Source organism: Sylvia atricapilla, chromosome 3, assembly GCF_009819655.1.
Source record: "Sylvia atricapilla isolate bSylAtr1 chromosome 3, bSylAtr1.pri, whole genome shotgun sequence".
NCBI lineage: Eukaryota > Metazoa > Chordata > Aves > Passeriformes > Sylviidae > Sylvia > Sylvia atricapilla.
The window spans coordinates 39154042-39176978 of NC_089142.1; the positions used below are offsets into that span (position 1 = coordinate 39154042).

Sequence of the window (22937 nt, forward strand, 5' to 3'; positions counted from 1 at the left end):
CAGCTCTGGCCCGACAGCTAAATAAACTCAGCTTGCCCCTCGCCGGCTAACAGCGGTCCCGTTCAGTGGCCGCACTATTGACCCCATACCCAACTCGTGGTCTAAATTTCATTTCGGGTTTCGGTAGTGGCGGCTCCTAGCGCGGCTCACGCTGAAAGCTGGGTCACAGCCCTGGCCCGGCCGCGGGCAGCCCGGGAGAGCTGCTCCCGTGCCCGCCCCGCCGAGATCCAGCTGCTGGAGCCAGCCCCGACTGCGGAACTCGCTGTTTGTTCCCCGGTCGGCGGCAGCTTTTGCTCCGTCAGTCAGACGGCCGGGCCGCGCAGCGGCGGCTCCGTGCCGCGGGGCGGCGCTGCGGGCGGAGGCCGGCCCCGCTGGCTGCCCGCCGCCGCCCGGCCGGGGCTGACGTGTCGCGGCGCCATGGCGGCGGCCTGGGATGAGATCCGGCAGCTGGCGGCCGATTTCCAGCGGGCGCAGTTCGCCGAGGTGGCCCACAGGTGAGCAGGGCACCGCCGCCGAGCCCGCCTGCCGCGGCCCTTCCCCCGCGGCCCCGGGCCGGGCCCCCCCGGGGCGGCCGCTCCGCATTCCCCGTGTCGGTGCGGGGGCCGCGGGCCCTGCCGGGGCCGGAGCACGGGCAGGACACCGAGCCCGCTGTGTGTGTAGTCACAGCTGAGTTCCCGCTGCTCAGAATCGTCACGGCACCACTGCTCGGTTTCTCCCTTCTGTGCTTGACCAGTTGAGGTAGTTGCCCAGAACTTGTTTTTGTTAAAGCAAAATGAATCCGAAACGCGCAAAAGTGAATGAAAAAAAAGCGCGCAGAAGTAGCATAGACTCGAATTCTTTGATTATAGGCGTTCCCAAATTCACCAGCCGTGCATTCTCACAGCTGACAGGGCTGATAGCTGTTGAGGAGGAGAGTCAGAGTTTTGGAGAGATGACCCGCCTAAGTGAAGCCATATGGATGATTTGGTGGGTGATAAGCAGGACAGAGAAACTAATTTCTTTGTCTGAAAAAGTATGTTTGCGAAGAGCTGCAAGCAATCTTCTTTGTACTCCCTATGTTTAGTATGTTTGAGACGTCAATTTAAAGGTGATTTTAGCAAGTACTTCCTTAGAGTAACTGCTGGCTCCTTCTGCTTTTAATAGATTGTCAGAACGGAACTGTATAGAAATTGTCACAAAGCTGATCGCTGAGAAGCAGCTGGAGGTAGTGCACACACTTGATGGCAAGGAGTATGTCACTCCAGCACAGATTAGTAAGGAGATCCGCGATGAGCTTCAGGTTTGTGGTGGTAAGTGTGGCATTTTCCCTCTTCCTTTGGATTTGGAAGTTAATTTCGAAGGCTACATAAAAAAATTGAAAGTCTTCAGTACTCATAATCTTTCAGAAAAGGTCAGTTTACTTCATCTACACATTAATTCATCTACTGCTCTTTTATTTTCACTTCAGATCTGTGTCAAGCTTTTTAGATAAGCATATGTTAATTGATTTATTTTCACCCACGTGGAATTTCTTGCATAGAAGTTGTATAAAAATCCTTTTAAAGGAAATTTGGCATTTTAATATAGTTTAATACTTGGTCAAGATGTTTGGCCTTGTCTTGGAATTTCAAAGTCATTCTCTTTTGACGCCATTAATAATAATAATATTTGTAAATTGTCATTGACACGTCTTTTATTTTGCCAGTGTGAAAAGCCACTTGAATTGGAAGATGTGACCTAGATATATAAGGAAGGAAGTACTGTTCAGAGAGCTTTTTGTTGATGCCTTTAAAGAGAATGCAGTGTATTGTAATTTGAGTTATACTTAAGGGTGAATTTCACAGTGTCATACATTCAGAAAAATTAACTTCTTATTATGTCCATACAGATTAGCCATTTTCTCACTGTTACCACAGGTTTACCTCAGTTTGTGTTTTGCCATTCAGCTTGGGCTGAATTAAGATTTGCTGGGTTTTTTGTTAGTAGCATCATGCAAAGGTAGAAAGTTTTAACAATCTGTGTAGTTGTGGACTAGTTTTATTGGTCTACAGAAAAAGTAATTAAATATTGTGTGGACAATGAGCTGTACTATATTCTAAATCTGTTCAAATATGTTCCACGTACTAAAGATGTGTTTTAACTTTTCTTGAAGGTCGAGTTAACATTGTCAACTTACAACAGGTAACTTTAATAATAAAACTTCGTACTTCTTTATTTCCTTCGCCATGTATAGTGTGAATATCAAGTTCATTAATTATACTCCAGCTAAGTTTTTTTTTTTTAAACAGAACAAATTTTATGAAGAGCTGGTAGCTCATGTCAGCGTACTGCAGATTACTGCAGTCCATTTATTGCTTTATTGACGCCTCTGTGCTTAGTGATAATCTAGGACTTCTGAAATCACTACTAATACATACAGTTCTAGTTTACAAACTCTTCCTTTGTAAACTAAGGAGGGCAATGAGAAAAGAGATATGTTATCCATTTAAATTTAAAGCTGCAGGAGCATGCATAATTAACTTTTCATACCTCTTTGAATCTTCCCTCTTGCTTCATTATTCTCTTGTCTTCACTAATCTTTGTCCTGGAGTAGTCTTCCTCTGTGGCTGATTTTCCCTTCAAGCTTGAGCAAAATTACTTGGAAACAGAAAACCTTTCTGAAAGCCAGTTTCCTATTTTTCTCTCACTTCTTTCTGGTATTTTTTATTATATAGGTTTCTTTTAACCTTGTAACAGTTGCAAAGAGAGTCTTTTTCCCTGAAGCATTGCTGCTTTATTCCAAAACGCAAATTAAGTGTGTTTATATGCAATAGTATAACAAAAAAAATAAAAACAACTTTCCTCAAGATATAGGAATGTGTAACTAACATCTCAATGTTTGAGAATGATTTTCACTTTAAAGTTCTGATAAGAGATTTTTTTTTTTTAGGTAATAAATGTGGACCTTCTGCACATTGAAAACAGAGCTAATGACATTGTTAAATCTGAAAAAGGTATTCAGCTTGTGCTGGGACAGCTTATAAATGAGTGAGTACCTTGAGGAGAAATATGTATCACTCATACTGTATTTATTTTTAATAAACACATATTAAAAATAATGTCCAACCTTTGTTGCTTCTGCTGAACATCTGTGTTTAGTGTCCTGCATCTAAGAGGCTTCATTTCTTACCCAGTGTCTTTGTGTGCAGCAGCCAGATCTCATTTGCTCTCTGGCTTTGCTATCTGCCTCAGCTATTGACAAACCTTCTACCTTTTCTTTTACCTCACAAGCCTAAGATGTTTGAGCTAGTTTCATGGCTTCCACTGAACTAATGCTCTTATGGGGTTGTCCTTTTTATTGACTGAGCTTCAAGATCTATTCTTATCAAAGAATCTGAAGTTCCTGGCTGTCTTGAAATAGTTAAGACCTGTCTTGCTTACTAAAGCTGTTCTGCATTTTTCACTGACACGATGTTTTCCTCTTTCTATTGCTTGAAATTTTCATACAAGTAGATAAATCCTCTCTTAATACTAACTAACTGCTTAGCAGGCTTTTTAAAACACACTTTTTCGTTTACACTGTTCTCCTTTATTAATTTAAAATAACTTCCAGTTTACTTTTGCGAAGATGTAACAGAAAGAGGTGTATTAAAAGAGGTCAGTTATTCAGTATGTGATCCTGAGGTTGACTTTGCATGTCACACAATGTGTTGTCTTTTCTTCTTGTTGTTTTTACGAAAGGAGTTATCTGGATCAATTAGCAGAAGAAATAAATGATAAACTACAGGAAACTGGCCAGGTGACAATATCGGAGCTCTGCAAGGCATACGACCTTCCAGGAGACTTCCTGATACAGGTGATGAAAGCCACAAACCTGGCAAATGCAGAATTGGTTGTGACCACCTTTTTTCTTTATCTTTGCAATATCCATGGTTTTAAGTCACCATTTTGTGTAAAATTAATACTAAGGCTAAATCTTAGTTTTCATGGTGCATCTGCAAACAATAATTCTGTTTTCCACAGTTTTGTGTCATTAGATACCCATGTATGTGATGGAAGAAGGCATACTTAAAAAAGCTCAATTCTTCTATTTACAGGCATTATCCAGGCGTTTGGGCAGAATTATTCATGGACAACTAGACCAGGAGAACCGTGGGGTGATTTTTACAGAGGCCTTTGTGTCCCGCCATCGAGCACGCATTCGTGGGCTCTTCACTGCAATTACTCGGTAAATTGCAATGCCTGCAACCACATATTCAAATATTTTTGCCATAGGTCTTTATGGACCAGATTCACTTGTGATTGAAAATGAAAAGAAAAAAAAAGACCTACAGGGAGATTCCCCTAAGTGTAGTTCAGTTCCTGGGACCAATTCTCAGTTATGTTCTAACTCTCTTGTTAGAAATGGGGACTCTTTTGAAGAAAAAGGGGAGTATGAGAATATACACTGTACAATATACTTTAGCATTTTGGCTGAAGAAAATCTTAATCTATAGTTCTTTTGTTACTTTATAAAATATCTGTCTTCTTGTCACTCCCACCTCTCTTTAGTTGGTTACATATTTATGTGGTTGCTACATGTGATTATAGATAAGTTTTTCTTATTAAATCTGTAAGAATAAATTTTTGTGTCACTTTTTAGGAAGAGGAAAACTTAACAAAGCAGAAGTTTCCTTACAATAATTATCATTGCTTTAGTGTTATCACTTCACAGTAATTCAGAATTAAAACCCTGTAAGCTTTAAAACCCTGTAAAACCCTGTAATTTTTAACATCAGTGTAGTACCCTGAGGCTAAGATTCTATGTAGTTCTGTTCATCCATAGTAACCTCTTTTAATTCTGGATTCTTCACATCAGTTTCATATCATTAATTTATATTGTTTTCTGTTTTCTTTTTTTTCCCAAGGCCTACACCTGTAAGTAACTTGATCACTCGGTATGGATTTCAAGAACATTTACTTTACTGTGAGTTTCATTCGAAATATTTTGTGTGCTTGTTAGAAAATCCATTCTTCATTATTAAAAGTGTGCTTTCAAAGAAGCTTTTTAGTATATAGCTTTAGTTCTGAAATACAGAACAATGTGTTTCTCTTTAGTGTAGAAAGTATTAAACCCTTTGTTGTGCTTATCCATAACTGAAAGGATGTCCTCTGTATCCAAAGGAATGAAAACATTTTTTAGGAGATGCCTCCGGGGGCAGAATGATGCAAGGAAGTACAATACTTATTTATTCATCTCTTTCATTATTAACTGCCGTTAGCTGCTGGCAGTTTTATCAGTGAAGCACACAGAAAGGGACAGACAGTATGTAGCCAAACGGTATTAATAGCTCAGGATTTTATTTACTGACTTTTTTCTGTGATAATAGAGGCTAAGCTTTTGTTACATTCTTCGTTAAATGACTTTATATGCTGAGAGATAAAACAAATCCTTAAACTGTTTGCTTTTATTTTCTGCAGTTCCTTTTGTACGTAGAAATGCATAAAGATTCCCTATTCAGCTGCTGAAATCTTTAGGCTCTACTTGTCACTTTGTGTGCCCTCTCCTATCATTCAAAAATGCTGCTTCAAGCATCATTAGTTTTCTATGCTGGCTGACCAAGTGCTGCTGGTCTTCTAAAATCCTTTAATGGTTTTCTATCTCTTCTGCTATCCCTTAATGCTCCTCTTGATTAGGTCTTTTTGCCTTCGGGGCATTGCTCACTTTAGCTCTGCTGTAGTCTCTCTCTGCTTATTCTGTTGTTCTTTACCACAAGCTTATTCATTAAAAATTAAAGTCCTAAATAAAATCATGTAAACACTCTACTTTCACATCATCTGTTTAAAATATCCGCCTTTTTTTCTTTTATGTGCCATCCAGGTTTTCATAGATTAAAGGGAAAATCTGTGAAATTACTTTAGAATAATGTCTCAATACCCAGCAAATTTCAGTATTTGGTTACAGTCTATTTCAGATAAGTCCTTTGAGTACATCATCCTGCTTTGATGATATACAGTGTTAATGTGGATTGAAGTTCTGGTGTTTTCCTGACACCAGTGATCATCACAATATGCACTTTTAGTACTTCTATGGGGTTTTTTTAGTGAATTCGTTCATCTTTTTCTTCAGTTTTTCTTACTGTCTTTCATTACCTCTGCGGTTTCTAAGTTTCAAAGAGCTTTTTATCTTTTTATTCACTGCCAAATTTTATTGTGTTCCATTTGCTGAGATACTGTTTAATTTCACAAATGTTAGAAACTTGAAAAATACTTTCTAATGATGTTACTTACGAGCTTTTTATGTCTGTCAATGTTAGCAATGTGTTTAAAAGTGGTCTTTGTCAGTTTTCTGTCTATTCCAGAATAAAAATGTAAGTTCAGTGTAGTATTTCTATCATTAAAAACAGCTAATTATTTAATCAATACTTAGGTTTAGACAGGATAAATATTATTCTTCGGTTCCTTCACATAGATGTGCTGCTATTCATCTTAAGCTCTCATAAGGTTACAATAAAAAGTAGTTTTAGAAACGAGAAACTCTTCAGGTCAAAACACGAATTATAAAGCATAGGGAAATCACAGATGCTTTTCATTTCTGAGCATTATGTTACTAATGTAGGGCTGACATAGAGGGACACTTACCATCTTTGTTGGACTTTGGCAGAGACCTAATAGCACACTACAGACTACCTTGGTCACCTTTAAAAATAAATGAGAATTCATGGTAGTCCTGCAGGGATCCTGTTGTTTTAAAACAGAGTACTGTCTAGACATAGTTGTAGCGATGGTCTGTGAAATCTCTGAGAGCATCTCCTCTGCCCTGGAGTTTTAGAACTGGGACTTGATAAAATACAGAATTTAATTGACACCTTCATTTCACTTCTTTTCTTCTGACATCTTCTTTCCCTAAAGACTCTGGTTCATTAATAGATTTTTCAAACCATTTTGTGGAGCTCTAGGAAAGTCTAGTTCTTTTTTCTAAAAACTTTGAATAAAAAAAAGCTGAAATTGCAAACAGAGAACCAGTCTCTATTTCCTGACAATTGCTTAAGGGGAATAGGCACATTGACTCTATTTTCTAGGACAACTAAAATATTAGGAAGTATAAGAAGCCAATTTTATTTCCAGAATTAGTCTTATAAGTTCCATTTTATTCAATGTCACTGAACCATGGCAGAAAATGATTTCTGGCTCTTGTCTTAAATTAAATAAAGCTATATCTTGTTTAAATCAGTTTCTCTTTCTGCTGCATTTTTTCAGTGTGAGTATTGTTCAGCTTTGCTAGTGACAGTTGTGTTCAATAGCTGCAAGCTTATAGAAGCTCACCTACACTATAGGCATATCTGACAAAAACTATTCTGATTTATTATGCACTGTTTCTTCTGGATCTGGGCTTTCAGGTAAACTTCCCTGCATAATTGTGCTAAACCTCTGTGTGCTGTACTAAGCATGTTGTAGTGTTGAATGCTGATTCTATTTAATGAGAAAGAAGCCTTGCCATGTGATGCTATTTGTTCCAGGGCAAAACTTATCTTTTACTCAAATAGAAATGAAAAAAAACTGAGTATAGAAAATGCCACCTGGCAAAGCTCTGGAAATTAGCAGAGTTAGCAGTTGATGCCACTGATTTTTTTTAAAATATATCTCCTGTATTACAAAAAAGTAAAAACAAAGCATAGGAAGCAAATCAGATATTCCTATGCAACTTAAATGAAAAGAAAAAAAATCTTATTTAGCATCAAGAAGGTCTTAGTACTTTGGTGCTACCAGTTACTAATATGTTCTTTGCCAGCATTATTTGTATGTTCTCAAAAGGTTATTATTGGCAACTGTGTTATGCAGTTTAGGTAATGAATTTTCCTGTCATTTTATGTGTTCAGATCTTTCTTTTTTTTTTTTTTTTTGTTCATTTTGGTTAACATGCAAGCAGTGAAATCAGAGATAAATTATTAATAAAATGCTGGTATATTTTACTCTTCTGGCCAGAGAAAGATTCTTCTACATCTGCATTTTTTAAACTAAAAGCTAATACTGCCCACATATATGTTCAATAGAAAACGTTTTGATCCTGCCATTGTGGCTCACTCTTTGGGAACACCATCTGATTTCCAGAGCTTTTGTGAAGTTCTCATAAGTGTTAAAAATAATTGATAGAGCTTGCCAGTGTTTCACTAGAACAAGCACAAACTAATTGGTGGAAAGAAAGAAGAAACAAACCAGAGAAAATAATTACTATCTTTTGATTAATGGATATACTAACTTAGGAAACATCTCATTTATTTTCCTCTCGTAGCTTTGCTAGAAGAACTTGTTAATGCTGGTCGTCTAAAAGGCACCGTGGTTGGTGGGAGACAGGATAAGGCTGTGTTTGTTCCAGACATCTATTCCAGAACACAGAACAAATGGGTGGATTCCTTTTTCAAGCAGAATGGGTACTTAGGTAATTAATATATATTCTTACAGATAAAATACTTTTCTAAAACTAGTGTAGATAATTGGTCTTATGTTGATATAGCTAGTGCTTAGAGTGAAGCCTCACAAGGAGAAGTGGAAATCAGCAGTGGCTGATACTCCTTTGTTAAAAGACCATCTTGCTCATAATGATGTGTGTTACTTTATCACAGTGAACTGTATTTCAGTGGAGGGGACTATTCTGCTAAACAGTAACTATTTCTCACAAACAATTAGAAATGCTGTTTTTATTACTGCTCTGAAGACATTGATTAGCCTGCTCATTGCACACTTTTTAGGTCATCATGGCTGGAGTTTCAGGCTGGGTGTGCAGACTACAACCAAACTTTGACTGCTAGCAGTCCAAACATACAGTGCTCTGGAAGAATTTTTTCCAAAATAATAATTGTAGAACTGGAGAGTAGTAGTAGTGTCTTGATTTGAATCCAGACAATTCTATCTAACTTCAAGCTGAGTGACGCTGGATGATGGTCTTTTGAAACACCATGAGCTGTGGGAAAATGTGGATATGAATAAAGAGAGGCATGTTCCTTTTTGGTCCCAAAGGGTCAGGCCCTAAGTAGCAGTTGTTCTTGCAGATTTAAAAGGTTCACCATAACTCACAATGATTGTATTAAGTGCTTCTATAATGCTGCTTGACTGATGAAGTGTCTCTCAGTCTTTGAGTGTTTTCCCCACATCTTAAGTATAAACTGCTAAAGAATTGAAAACAAAACACTTAGACATTGTGTGTATTGTAAATATTGTTTCTGCTATATTAGAATCCTTTGGAAAGACATGATTGCAAATATAAGCTTATTGGTATAAGAATCCGAAAAAAACAATTTTCTAAACTCAGATCAAAGTAACATCCATGATTTAATCTGCACACTTCTATTAACAGCATTTAGATGTAGCTTGAACTGAACAAAGTTTTAGGTCAGCATTACCTTAAAGGCTGCACGCACTTCTGTAAAAAATATGTATAACTCTTCATTACCTGCTTTCAAAATAAATTCATCCCATAAGATCTTGCGTGTGTATGAGAGAACTAAATTTTAACAGATATCTAACTATTTTACAGAATTTGATGCATTGTATAGACTTGGCATCCCTGACCCAGCAGGCTACATTAAAAAAAGATACAAGTCCACACAACTCTTATTTCTGAGAGCAGCTTGTGTTGGTCAAGAAATTGTGGATCAAGTTGAAGCCTCTGTGGAGGAAGCCATCAGCTCTGGAAACTGGATAGATGTAGCAGTAAGCAAACCTTGGAGTTGTTGTTGTTGGATTTCTTTATTTGTTCTTATTTTTGTGTCAAATGATACTTTATTGAAATGACACATACGCATAATGAAATTCTGCGTTATCAAAGAAGAAAATTCTGTTTAATTAAAATGAAAAGTAAAAAGGCATTATTTGCCTTTGATCTGAACAAAAACGGGAAGGATATAGTGGCATTCAGTTTATAGATATGTAAAACTAACTTCCATTTCAAAACTAGTATGAAAGTACTCTACTAGAAGGCAATATATTTCTGTTGAGCTTTTTTATTTTTGAGAAAGTGTCTGAACTAAATGCTTGGAACACTTCTGGTGAACAGAGGGATCTTAGCCACTCTGTCCTGGCTAAGTCCTAATTTTACGCCTTACAGCTCTACCTTTGTTGCTCTTAAGTCCTGCTGTTTTTCTATGTTTGGTGTTGATCTGTAGCTGTTGAGCTTCATTTTGAAGAAGTTGCCATGCATTTGCCCAGAAGTAGCACATCTGTCTAGAGCAATGTGGATTTGTCATGTTAGATTTAAAGTAGTGTATACTCTTAAATTGCTAGCTTAATTTGAAAAATGCAGTGCTTTCTGAATAGTTAGCAGAAGTCAAATGGCCAGAGCCTATTCTCTTTACCCACTTACAAGGCTATTTTATTTTAATTTTCTTTACCCTAGACTCTTCTGCCCAGCTCATTGTCAGAAGAAGATGTTGGGATTTTGCTCCAGCAAGTGATGAGATCTTTAAACAAAAGCTCTTCAGGTTTAGTCTTCAATGACACCATTGCAGTCAGTGAGAAATTTCTAAGCAGCTGTGCTGACCTTTTTTCTGATCTGATGCAACAAAAAGCAGAAAAGGTACAGTAGGTTTTTTATTGGTCAAGATGCAGTGCACCTTGAGTGTTGGGGTAAAGCTCATGGGGATTTCTAGTCATTGTTAAAATTTCTGTACATCTCACCTGAAATACAACCAGAGAAGAAGCAAAACAAATGAACAACAGGTTTCAGTATTTAATGTGTGTAATTTATATTCTGATGCACTCAGGAGTCCTAGTCTCATGTGTTACACTTGGAAAACATAATGTTTGATTAGTGTACTTGAAAAATTGCCAAATGGCTGACATGTTTCTTCCATTGCTGTGTATATCTTTTTGTTATGATGTGCATGTTCTTCATTTTAGGAAATTAAAAACAACCCTGTTAACTTAATCACTGAAGAAGATTTAAAACAAGCTTCTTGTTTAGAGAACTCATACACTAGTAAAAAAGACAAAAAGGACGAAAGAAGAAAGAAAGCAACAGGTAAAACATCAATATTCAGCCTAAGCAAAAAAACCCAAAACAAACTTGTTTTATCTTTGAAATAGTCAAATATAAAGTTAGTGTATTTTGTAGTCCATTAAATGCTTCCATTCTGTTGCTTAAGATATTCAGGAAATCATGCAACTGCTTACCATTATAACGTGAATGTGGATACATCTCAGTTATGCCCATGAAAACAAGTTTCAGACTTAGAAATGCAGGGGAAGTACTGTAAAGGTCTCTTGAGTTTGTTGAACACAAGGTAACTGTTTTTAGAAGCAAGGAATCCTGTGTTCATTTCTTATTTTATGCACTATGATCACATAAGACTGAATAAAACCAGTATTAGGTCAGGGACGCCTGTGCCATGTTTTATTACACAGTATAGATACTATTTTAATCTCCATTTTTCAGGGATCCAGGAAAATTAATATGATTCTTATTATTCATCTTCAGATATTAATTCCAAAATAACTTTGCCTAAATTGAGAATGATTGGGGGGGGGGGGTTAAGAATACTCGTCATCTTTTCTGAGAAAACCATGCCTTAGACTTTTCTGTTGTTTTCACATGTAACAGTTACTTGGAAATTAAGACAGTTTACTTTGAGGTATATTCTGGATTAAATTAATCCCAAACCTTACTCCATTTGTGTGGTAACTGTTTCGAATAGATTTCAGTTGAAAGAAAAAAACGTGGGTTTGACTCTTCGAAATCTTTTTGGGTTTTAAAACGATATACAGTCTGAAGAGTATGAATCCCAAAACCTTTATGTGGCTCTTGTGCTGCTACAACACAGCTGAGCAATCTATGTTGAACTTCCTTGCAGAGTGTGCTACTGTGCTACTGAAAGTAAAAGAATTAGAGCACTGATGCATCTGGCTTGATTGAATATACTCATCTGAAAAATAGAATACTCTTAAAAGAAAAAGCTGAGTTGATGTGGAAATTAAACTTATAGTGGCCAGAAGAGATGACAGATTTTTCTAGATCACAGCTAAGGTAGAGAAGCTTGGAACTTTAATTGAACTGTCATAATAGAACGACTTCGGTTTCCAGCCCTCTGAGGAGTGAGACTCTACTGAGCCTGTACTACATGTCTAGACAAATTCATAACCAAAGGTAACTTGCTGCACCATCAGCAAGCACTACCCTGAAATATTTTCTTATGGACTGTTACATGCATTACCTAAAAACATCCCAACAGAGCAGTTTTATGTAATGTAATTACTGTAATGCAGTCACATTTCAAATAAGCTTGCAAAAAAGCAGTAATTTTTTTGGCTGTTCCTTCAAAGTGATGCTTAAAAATCCATCTGGCGTGTAACAGATGCAGTTAGCTTTTTAAGCAATAGCATCTTGTCTTTGTGTTTCCTTTTCTTAAACAATAGTTGTTACATAATGTAGTTATTTGAAACCTTGGACCATATTTAAATGAAAAAAACACCTAGATGTATGACACCATGGAGTTTAAATTTCTTCCAAGAGAAAAAATAACAGAAGAGAGTGTGAAAGAGGGAACAAAGAGCAGAATAGCTTGCCTTGTGGAGAGGGACTATATAGAAAATTGAGATTCTGTCTGCAGTTGCATACATTGATTGCAGGACTTCTGAACAAAGTAATTAGTTATGTATGTGTGTCAGAACTAGAACATCCCATTGCTGTATAGTCATCTAGGAAAAGTCAAAAAGGATTGAGTGCTCTAGTTAATTGAATGTGTGCTTCCAAGAATATTTTGGATAAATGCATATAGTGGAGGATTCTTTCTCTGAAAATTAACAAAATTACATAATCTAAAATATTTTTTACAAACTCAGTTATTTAGCATCATTGAAAAAAAATGCTAAATGCTTACTAAGGTGCTATTTTCAGCTGACAGAAGATCCCCCATTACATTATGGACTCTAGGATCTCATCTGTTTTCAGCTGAAGAAAGACACTGCTCTTTTTTTTTTCCTTAGTCTGTTCATTTGATGTTAATGGTTGTGTGTATTAATGGCGTTGGCTTAAACAAAGCTTTGTCTCAGTTGCTTTTTTTTTCTTAAGAATGAAACTTATGGCCCTAAGATTCTGAAATATGTGTTCTAGGTTTTGTTTAGAATTAGGTTGTGGTTTTCAGTCCAGCATTAACAAGTAATACAGATAAATTACCGTGGTATTGTAAACTTTTTAAGTTCTATGACTTTCCTGTGTACTAAGCAAGTGATTCCCCACCAGAGGGCAGTGGAAGCGTGAGAGGAGGAGGTGGTGGGAATGCCAGAGAGATAAAGGTTAAGAAAACCAAGAAGAAAGGAAGAAAGGATGCTGACAGTGATGAAGAGTCACAAGGGACTGCCACAGGTTTGTCATTTTATTTTAGCCACTATCTATTCATATCTATTCAACATGGTTTTACCACTTGCTTTTTTTCCTATGTCTGTTTTCCCCCCACTGTTTAGGTAAGGTCAGCTAAAGTGTCAAGATGAGAATAGTATGTAGTTAAAATTGTATCAATGGATATGATATTGCTATTTAAATGAAATGGGCATTTCATATTCACTGAACAGTATAACTTAGTCTTTTAAAAAGAAATTTAAGTCAAAAAAGTAACATAATTTTATTTTTATTCTTTTATGTAGGAAATGCTGTAGTTTTTGGGGTGAATGTTACATTTAATTTTGTAACACTTGCTGCATAGTGTAAGATAATGAATGGCCTAAATTAACAAATCATAGCAATCGGTTTTTCTCTTCATAGGAATAAAATATACTAACTAATGTTTAGATAGTTTTAATATCACTCCTTATTGGTTCATGTTTCTCTTCCTTCACTATTACAAGAAATAGTGAAGCATGAATGGCTTGCTAAGTAAAAGCCAACATTGTTGATTTAGAGCAAATAGTGGTTGTAAATGAGGCAATCGTGTTCTACATTTTGTTCCATGGAGAACCAGAAATGTGTTCTTCTATTTTATATATAGTGTCCAGACTTTCAATACTGACTGCAAAATACTTTGAAACATGATATTTGAAGTGTGAAATACAGGGTAGTGATTTTTGTTTGATACTGCTGTCACAGAGTCTGTAGTTCACATATAAATTGAATTGTTTTTCAGGACTACTCAGTTACTGAGTAAACAATGTTCAGTCACTTTGGGGGGTTGGTGTAGGCTTTCTGTTTTGCCCTTATTGATGCTTGCACTGCTGTATTATAATAAATAGCTTGAACCATGATCTCAAGGTAAACTCAGATGAAACCATTAAAATGTAAATAAGATCCTTTTTAAAACCTGATTTAACCTCCCTTTTCACTTGTTTGTAAGCCCTGTATGTTTATTAGTACTGTGGCACAACAGGGAACATCACTGATCTCCGTAGTTATGTGCACAATAAGCCTGTTTTAAGGTGTATCTGGATCATGTTCTTTTCTGGTTCTCTGACATCCTTCTGAACTCATTCTTATATGTAAAAATTCAATGGCACCCGGGAAAAGTTCATGTTTTGTGCAAAACCAAAATGCACTAAATTGTATGCATATAAGTTGCTTTTATTACTGGAACACTTTGTCTGGTTTAATTTATCGTGTTTCAGATTTTATACTGTCACCTCAAGTTTAGGACACTGTGTTACATGACTGTGTACCTTACTAAATGGAGTATAAAAAAAAAAAAAAAAAAACGGTCTTGTGAAATCCTTCAAGTAGGAACACTATTCAGTTTTGGCATTTTAAATTCTATTTGGTCTTCATGACATTATGGTTTCTAAACTGATGGGCCAAGCAGACTGAAAAAAAGTGTCACTAATAATGCATATCCTCATACACTACTTCACATATCTTTTACAGAAACTTCTAAGTGATTAAAAGAGAAATTTTGTCAGTTTTTCATATGTATAAAGTTCGACTGTCATGTATAATCATCCCTTTTTTTCCACTGTTGATAATGCATTTCTTCTGTAGTGTTTGGACTTTAAAGGCTTTCTAATGTCTCATGCCACAGAGTAATTGCAGCAATACTAAATGGAATGTTTTCTCAGTGAGTGTTGTTTATGGCCACTACAGGTAGGAATAAGAAGCTGGAGTTCCCTTTCATGTCACAAGAGGAAATTGAGGATGTTTTAAAGACCCGCATGCAGGATTGCCCTGAAGAGCTTATTACAGAAATTGCTGAACATCTAAGAAGGTAATTCCAATAATTCAGCTGGAGTTAGAAAATTTGTGATTCACTTCAGATGAATCTACACTTCAGTCTGTTTTCTTGCATAGAAAAGAGTGCTTTGTTGATAGACGTGAACCACAATATTCCTTTTCTGTACAGCTCCATATTACACATGTCTTATGTATTAGATGGCTGTGCTGACACAGTAGTGGGCTTCTGCTTAGCACTACATGGTCCTGTGAGCTCATTTTCACTCATTTACACCCATGAGTGTATTTCCACCCTCTTACACTGATCCATGCTGGGATTTCACCAGTCCCATCTTCTGGACAGCCTTTGGTATATGGTCATGTTTCCTGGCATCTGTCTGTGTCTCCGCTGGTCCCTATGAGAACTGGGTAGTAAGTTATGTCAGCAAGCTGAGCTCTGCAAAGATGAATAACTTCTTCTTTTAAAAGAAGTTGTTCTTTGCTAGAGAGGATGTGAATATGTACATTCAGAGCAAAAGGAACATAAGACTGTGATAGCCAAGCTTGAATAAACTTGGAGTGCCATAGTAATTGCATCTTTAGAAATTTTTCCAGAGACCCCTGAAAGTTTGTGAATAGCATTGCTTCTGGAAATCCTTTTATCTTTCACCTTGTTCCTCCCATCGAGGAGTTAAGAGTTAACACCTTGGCATACATTTACATGCCATTCTGTAACGTTAGAACATCTGCCATTAAGTATATTTTAATTTCCTCATAGGGTATTTTTTCTGATTTTAATAATTTGCTTTTTGTTTATCTCACCATTCTGTAACATTCACGATCCTGTCATTTACTACGTAATGAGGTAATTTTCTTTATTGCTGATATATTTGGGGAAACCTTGTAGAATTTCACACTTTGCTCAGTGTTTTCCCCTTTCTTCTTTCCTGTTCTAAGACCTTTGACAAAAACTTACCAGGAAGTTGTGCGTTCCGTTTTCACGTCTTCAGCGTCTTCCTCTGGAGCCAACAGAAGACAGGCTATGAAGGACTTGCAGGAGGAATTCTCAAACTTGTACAACAACATTCGGTTATTTGAAAAGGGAGTAAAGCACTTCACAGGTACAAAATACATACTTTGAAAAATTAATATGCTCCTTTAAGGATGTTAAATTAATTCCAGAATCTACATTAAAGACCAGACAGGAGCAAAAGTTTAAAAAGGAAAATCTAAGAAGAAAACACTGAAGATGTGTTTAGTATGCCTAACACTGCCTTTATGCTGAAGTGCATTGCTTTGCACAGTAATTGAAATACATTCTCTTTATTTCATATCCATATTCTATCTTATGTCAAGATAACATTCTTGTTCTTGTCTTTCCTTCCCAAGTGTTTGCATTCCTTTCAATTTTTCACTGTATAGGTGAAAAAAAAGGAAAATATTAGTAAGCTCACTTTACTCTGCCAGCTGTGCCACTAATTAAAAAATTTGAATAACACCTGATTCTAAGAAGCTGCTGTTTATACCTCATAGGTTTGATACTGAAAGTAGCTGCTGCTTGAGGATAGTCTGTCAGTGGATATTTGCAGATGGTTACTCTGTAAGGTGTGACAGAAAAGTTAGCATTAGGAAAATACTGTAGACATTTTCAAGATTCTCTGCTATTTTCAGCTTTCTTGTAGAATTTTCCCTCTGGAAATCTTCTAGCAGAAGAAAACACTAGCAAAACAATCTGATATTCCTGTATTTTGGAATATATGGAATTAATTCCCATTAGCCTTTGCTCTTGGACATGCATTCTGTAGCCTCTTTTTTTTTGTTGTTGGGTTGGGGTTTTTTTTCTCCAAATTCCGGTATTTCAGTCTTAAAGTCTGACTGAACACAGCTGTTCTTCTATTTAACTGCTTGTCCTGCTGAATTTTCCTTTGCATACTCTTGATTTGATCTGTAGCAGTGGTTCAGGAGGATTGTACAGGGATGCGTTTACTGCTTATAGAGATACATCTTTGAAATACTAGAAATGCATTAAAATGTTCTTATGGACCTGAAAGCTCACGTTTTTCACTGAACAGTGTTCCACAAGAATGTCACAGCAAATGAGGGATGTTACCTTCATGTATCCTGATAACTTTCTCATGGTTGATAGAGTCCATAGTTAGGAAGGCACTTTGGTAACATCGTAGGAATCACATAACTGCAGTAAGTTACTTTAATCACTTATTTCTTTTAACAGATGATACTCAGACTAACCTTGCCAAACACCTGTTGAAGACACTGTGTACAGACATTACAAATCTGGTTTTCAACTTCTTGGCTTCTGAGTCAATGATGACAACAGAAAATTACTCTACAATCACAAGTGAGGTACAGAATGAAAAGTTCCTTTCTAACAGTCTCAAGTAGATCAGTGATGTTTGTTCAGTAAGTAATTGCTTCACTTGAAATATGCCTCCATCTAAAAGATGATTAATATTACAGATTATTTCCATTCTTGTCCCATACAGGGCAGAATCAAGATTTTAGGTAAACTGCCAGAAGATACCAAAGGTCCTTTAACTAAACTGCATACTTCTCTGAATGGCAAGGTAAAGTTAATCAAGTTCAGATTTTCTGTTTTGCTAATACAATGCTAATAAATGGCTGACACACATAGAGTAGTACATAACCACTGCTGCTGTGAAGGTTGAAGGCAAAATAACCTTTTGTATTTGTGTAAGGCAGTGAGAGAAAGTGAAAGAAAATATTTTCTTATCCGTGAATTATCAGAGATGAAAAGGTGATCTTACATTTTGATACTGATAGTCACCTTTGGCTCCTTGCTGCTATGTGGAATCCAGTGTGCCTTTTATGGGCAAGTGACAAGAGTGAAAACTGAGCAAGAATCTCCAGTGTAAAGTGGTTGATGTTTCTTGTATTTTTTCCCAGAGTTCTTGCTTGTTCTCCCATGTATTTCTTAACTAGTAAAATTATAGATATTTTAAAAAACCCCATAACATTCAGATTATGGCAGTGTAAGCACAAGAAGAGCTATTTATTCTTTCATGCAAAAGGCAGTACTGAGGTGTTTCTTAATAAAAACATATATCTGTAAATAATTGTGTAACATGTATTCATTTTTAATTTTATTTCCAAGACAAATGAATTACAGTTTGTGTTAGTATTTAAGTATATGAACTGTTGTAAGATGAACAAAGGTAATTTCTACTAAATACAGGTTACGTTCTCTTTTTTTATATAGTTTATATCAAGAGTATTCACAATCATCTTTTGTGTGATTGAATGTGAACAGTAGTTAAACTTTTTTATAATCTGCAAGCACAGATTAAATATTTATATTATTTTTAATAGAGTATAGAAGATTTTCTTTCGTGCCTTGATTCTGCAGTGGATATTTGTGGTATTATGGTGAAAAAAGGAGACAAAAAGAAGGAAAGGTACCTTAATTTTATTTATTCTATGAAATGTGGCTATATTGCTGCACAAATGCTGGATGGTTAGTATGGGAGCAGTCATACTCAGTGTGCAAGAGGCAGTGCTTCTTTCCTAATTACTTAACTGAATAATAGAAAGTCAAGCAGTTCTATATCCATGGGAGAAGGAGAGGAGGAGAATTCACATTTAGCTAAGTTTTTTGGCTCACTACTTTCTGCAGTATAGTGTATAAAATTCCCTAGGAGTCTTTCAAAATCTGAGGGTTTTTTAATTAATGTTTTGGAATTCCTCATAAATGGTCAGAGGACAAAAGAAAATTAATTGATGTCAAATAAGTTTCAGCATCTGTGATGAACTACTGTATGATAGAATCATAGAATCATATTTATGTTTAATATGTTCTTGTCCCTTAGGCAAGTGCTGTTTCAGCATAGACAAGCTCTGATTGAACAGCTCAAAGTCACAGAAGATCCAGCTCTTGTTCTGCACCTGACATCAGTATTGCTATTTCAGTTTTCAACTCATTGCATGCTTCATGCACCAGGAAGATCAGTACCACAGATCATTAATTTCCTAAGTGGCAAGATCCCAGAGGTATTCTTTTCTAGCTTTTTAAAGGGAAATTACCTTTTTTCTATGACAGAACATCAAAGTTGTGCCTTACACTATTTTTGCTGCATAAACCTGACACCATTGGGTTTCATGTTTAAACATTACTTTATGTACAGAATATAAAATCCCTCTGATCTGTACTGCATTGCAAACCTATCTTTTCAGGGACCTGTCATCAGATTTTTTTTTTTTTAGAAAATTAAAAATCAATCTGTTATTAGTCCTTTGACTTAACCATAGAGACAGCTTTGTCTTGGGGGATTTTATATTTCTTGCAACTGAACATTTTTACATCTTTCCTCTGAGGTAGAGCATGGTTGCTTTTTAAACTTTTTAAATCCAATTTTGAAGAAACATGTACCTCTTCTATTGAAATTCTGTATTTTATACTGCCAGAACTGGTGTATGATGTTTACTAACTGTGTTGCTTTCATGCTTCAGTGGTTGATTGTCCTGTTCTTGCAGCATGGATGCACTTTCAGTTTTCTACCTCTTTGAATTGTCTCTCAGAATTTAGAGAGATTTGTCAAATCTCATTAGAAATATATTTCTGTATCACTAACTCTCCTTTCCCAAGAATGGGAGAATGCTTTCTAGAAAATTACATCTTTAATTATAGGTCTGTCTTTATTCTGTAACACTGATATCCTCTGGGTTTGTTCTCTATTTTTTGCCCTCAGGATCAGCATTTGCTGATAGTCAAATACCAAGGATTAGTGGTGAAACAATTGACCAGCCAGACAAAGAAAGCTGAATATGAAGACAGTGATACAAAAGATAACATGGAAGAGGAGGAAGGAGCAGAAAGCATTCGAAAAGAGCTCCAGGAAATCACTACCTCTATCAAAGATCTTGTTCTCAGACCTAGGAAATTTTCTGGAACAGAGGAATAAAACTTATTCAGCGCATTCCTTTATGCTGAAAAAAGGGACAACAGAAAATGCTTGACAGACTTTAAATTTGGCCTCTAGTAGTTTGCAAATCACAGCCAGGGAACACAGTTGCTGGATGATGGTGGCAGATGGAATTTTGTTACTTCTGCAGTGTACTTTTAACACACATCGATGTTAGATGTGGCAGAACACAGTTGTGGATGCTTTGGGTAGGAAACCAGTGGGTTTTATTTGGCATCCTCATGTGAGACCTCAAGAAATTACTCTTCAAATAACAGTGTATTTTGTTCTATACGCAGAGAGGCTGATAGTTTTACTTCTCAGTTTTACTGATTTGGATTTGTAGTAAGATGAAGATTGCATATAAGTGTCTATAAGCCTGTCTCTCTTAATTTCAAGTATTGGTTTTGAAACATACTCTGATACCTAATAGCTCACCAGGGAAGGCCATCTTTACTCTAGTATCATTAGTGGATGTTTCCAGTTTCTGTTCACTGGACTGCAACAGTGAACACATTTTGAGTACGAGTGGATATTGATTGATAAACTTAAGGGAAGTGACCCACTACTAGTGTGAATTTCAAACTACTGAAAGTTCATGAATATCAGCACACTCATACTACTGATGTATTCTGCTAATGTCTGAAATAGCTGTTCGTTGAAAACTCGTAATTCAGAGGGGTGACACTCTTTTGCATTGGCATTTTGGGAGCAGATAAATCCAGTTACACTTGCCATACTGTACATGCCAGGTGTTGATTCAGACTTGTTGAGTGCTTAATCCAGTTCCCATAGCAGATAGAAGCATTTGTTTGCATTCTGTCAGCTCTTGAGAGATCTTGTGGTGTTCTGTTTATGCTGAGTCTCTTGAAAATAATTTAGTTCATGATCTTTCTGCATAAGCTACATAGACAGAAATACTGCTTCCCTCAAGTTTTTTGCCAGCCTTATTTTTACATGAACAGTAGTTTATGTCTTCAGGAAAGTGCAAAAACGTGAAAAAATGAGTTCTGTCACTATTGATGCCATCATTCTTGGCAAATATGCTTCTAATTTATTTTTAAGAGGAAGATAATTTTCAAACGAGAAATATCTAAGGTCTGTTGCTTCAGTTATACCCATTGATTTCATGTATGTAATTTCAGGGTGTTTACATAACATCAAGGTTGAGTAATAAGAGATGAAAAACGTTGTTTTCAGTAAAAATGTCATTCACACATCCTTGCCAAAATTGATGCTCTAAGAGGGCAAATCACGTGCAAATTCTGCTCCATTCAATTTTTTCTATTTTCCAACAATTCACATATTCTGTGAGCAACAACTGAAAGTTGAAGAGACCAGGTATGGAACCCTAGTAACAGAGTAGAAAAATGTTAAGGTGATTTTGGTGATGTATACAATGGAATTTTACACATATTTAAAAGGCAGTAATGTTTAACAATGTTCATGCCAATGCTGATCTTTTATCAGCCATAAGAACAGTTTGGAATTGTAAGGCAGAAGCAGAGGTAGATATTTCTCTTTCCTTGGCAGGAGGTTATAACAGCTGATAGTAAAATTCACTGAGGAATAAAAGATGGAAAATATTAAGCTTGTTGAACTTTGTTTAAGAAATAGTTTGTATACAGGCAATAGGTTTGATTTTGTGTTATTTAGCCAGAATAATTAATAAGTTCCTAAAATGAATGTAAACAATTTTATATGATGTTGAGCTTTTTTGTAAATAATATGCCATATGAAATTCTGTATGCAAATAAGAAATTATTTTAATAACATTAAATGATGAAGTATTTGAAGAGCATTCTGTTGACTTCACCAGTGTTTGATCATTTTACAACTTGCAACTTTCAAACAACAATAGGTAATACGCATTATTAGACTTAACACACCATTCTGAGTGTCCATGTATTTTTGTTTGACACAGTTTTATGCTGGTATAATAATGAACTTACTATAGAATTTACTTTATCATATGTTCAACTTGTTATATTCCGGCCTATTTTATAAGAAGGATTAAAGAATAGATTTTTTTTTTGAAGTAGATACAATGGAAGCACCACAGTTCAGTGATATCTTCTGGCTACTAACAGAATTCAAGGAGACATGGTTGTAAAACTGTCCCAGGTATTTTTTCTTGATTTGGAAATTCAGTCTTTAGTTTATGGTACAGAACTGTATCTTCTGAAAGAGAAAGAAAAGGAATTTTGCTAATTCACAGGGTTTTTTCCTCTCCCTAGCAGGAATGTATGTGGGTGGAAGAATAATCTTGTGTTACAAATCAGAGGTACAGTTCACAAAACAAAAATGCCCTTTGGAATATCTAAGAAAATGAAAATTTTGAAAAAGAAAAAAAAAAATTTGTATACAAAGTATACAAATTAACACTTTTGCTCTGGTATCAAGTGTTAGTGTCAGTCTCTCACCTTCACTTAAGGTGTGTAAACACCACCATTATATTTTTAATCTCATAAACTGACATAAATGCATGTATGTGTCTATACACAACCCCTCAAAGTTCTCAACCTTGTTTGCTGCTACTCTCAGGCTGGAGTGGATGCATTAGCCATGGGTAGAGTAATACATGTCTCAGCAACAGCCTTGCCTTCTTTTTAAGCGGCAAAAGATGACTTATAGCTGGTTGCTTGTAGATCTGTTGGCAATAAGCAAATTGTTCCTCTGTTAGAACTTTCAGCTCTCCTTTCACAACTTCTTAAAAAAATTTACGCAGGTTTCTAAATAATATTGCTGGGTTTTGTTTCTGCATGAATCTGAGGGCTTGTTCAGATAAAACTACAGTAGTTCTGTTCTCTGTAGGCTCATGAGTAAGACTCAAGCAGTGGTTGCTCTTTAAATGTTTTTCCTAGTAAGAAAGAGTAGGCCAAGAAAATGAAAATTTCTACAAATCTGGGTAGGTTGGGATTTCTTGTTTACAAGAAATTTAG

General features: G+C 36.2%; 1 protein-coding gene across 1 annotated transcript; it reads left to right on the forward strand.

Annotated features, from left to right (window-relative positions):
• Positions 1 to 390: 390 nt before the first annotated feature.
• Positions 391 to 21796, forward strand: UFL1 (UFM1 specific ligase 1). Its single transcript, XM_066315151.1, has 19 exons — positions 391 to 494; positions 1144 to 1289; positions 2132 to 2160; positions 2909 to 3006; positions 3700 to 3814; positions 4056 to 4186; positions 4866 to 4924; positions 8231 to 8377; positions 9473 to 9648; positions 10331 to 10510; positions 10834 to 10954; positions 13172 to 13294; positions 14993 to 15113; positions 16016 to 16179; positions 17292 to 17422; positions 17563 to 17643; positions 18407 to 18492; positions 18904 to 19084; positions 19783 to 21796. The coding sequence occupies exons 1-19, from the start codon at positions 418 to 420 to the stop codon at positions 19993 to 19995; spliced, it is 2379 nt and encodes a 792-aa protein (XP_066171248.1). The 5' UTR covers positions 391 to 417; the 3' UTR covers positions 19996 to 21796.
• Positions 21797 to 22937: the final 1141 nt, after the last annotated feature.

Coding starts and splice junctions, on each gene's coding strand:
- UFL1 (XM_066315151.1), top strand. CDS start 418: ATGGCGGCGGCCTGGGATGAGATCCGGCAGCTGGCGGCCGATTTCCAG. Junction 18,493..18,903: donor GGAGACAAAAAGAAGGAAAG/GTACCTTAATTT, acceptor CTTGTCCCTTAG/GCAAGTGCTGTTTCAGCATA. Junction 19,085..19,782: donor TAAGTGGCAAGATCCCAGAG/GTATTCTTTTCT, acceptor TTTTGCCCTCAG/GATCAGCATTTGCTGATAGT.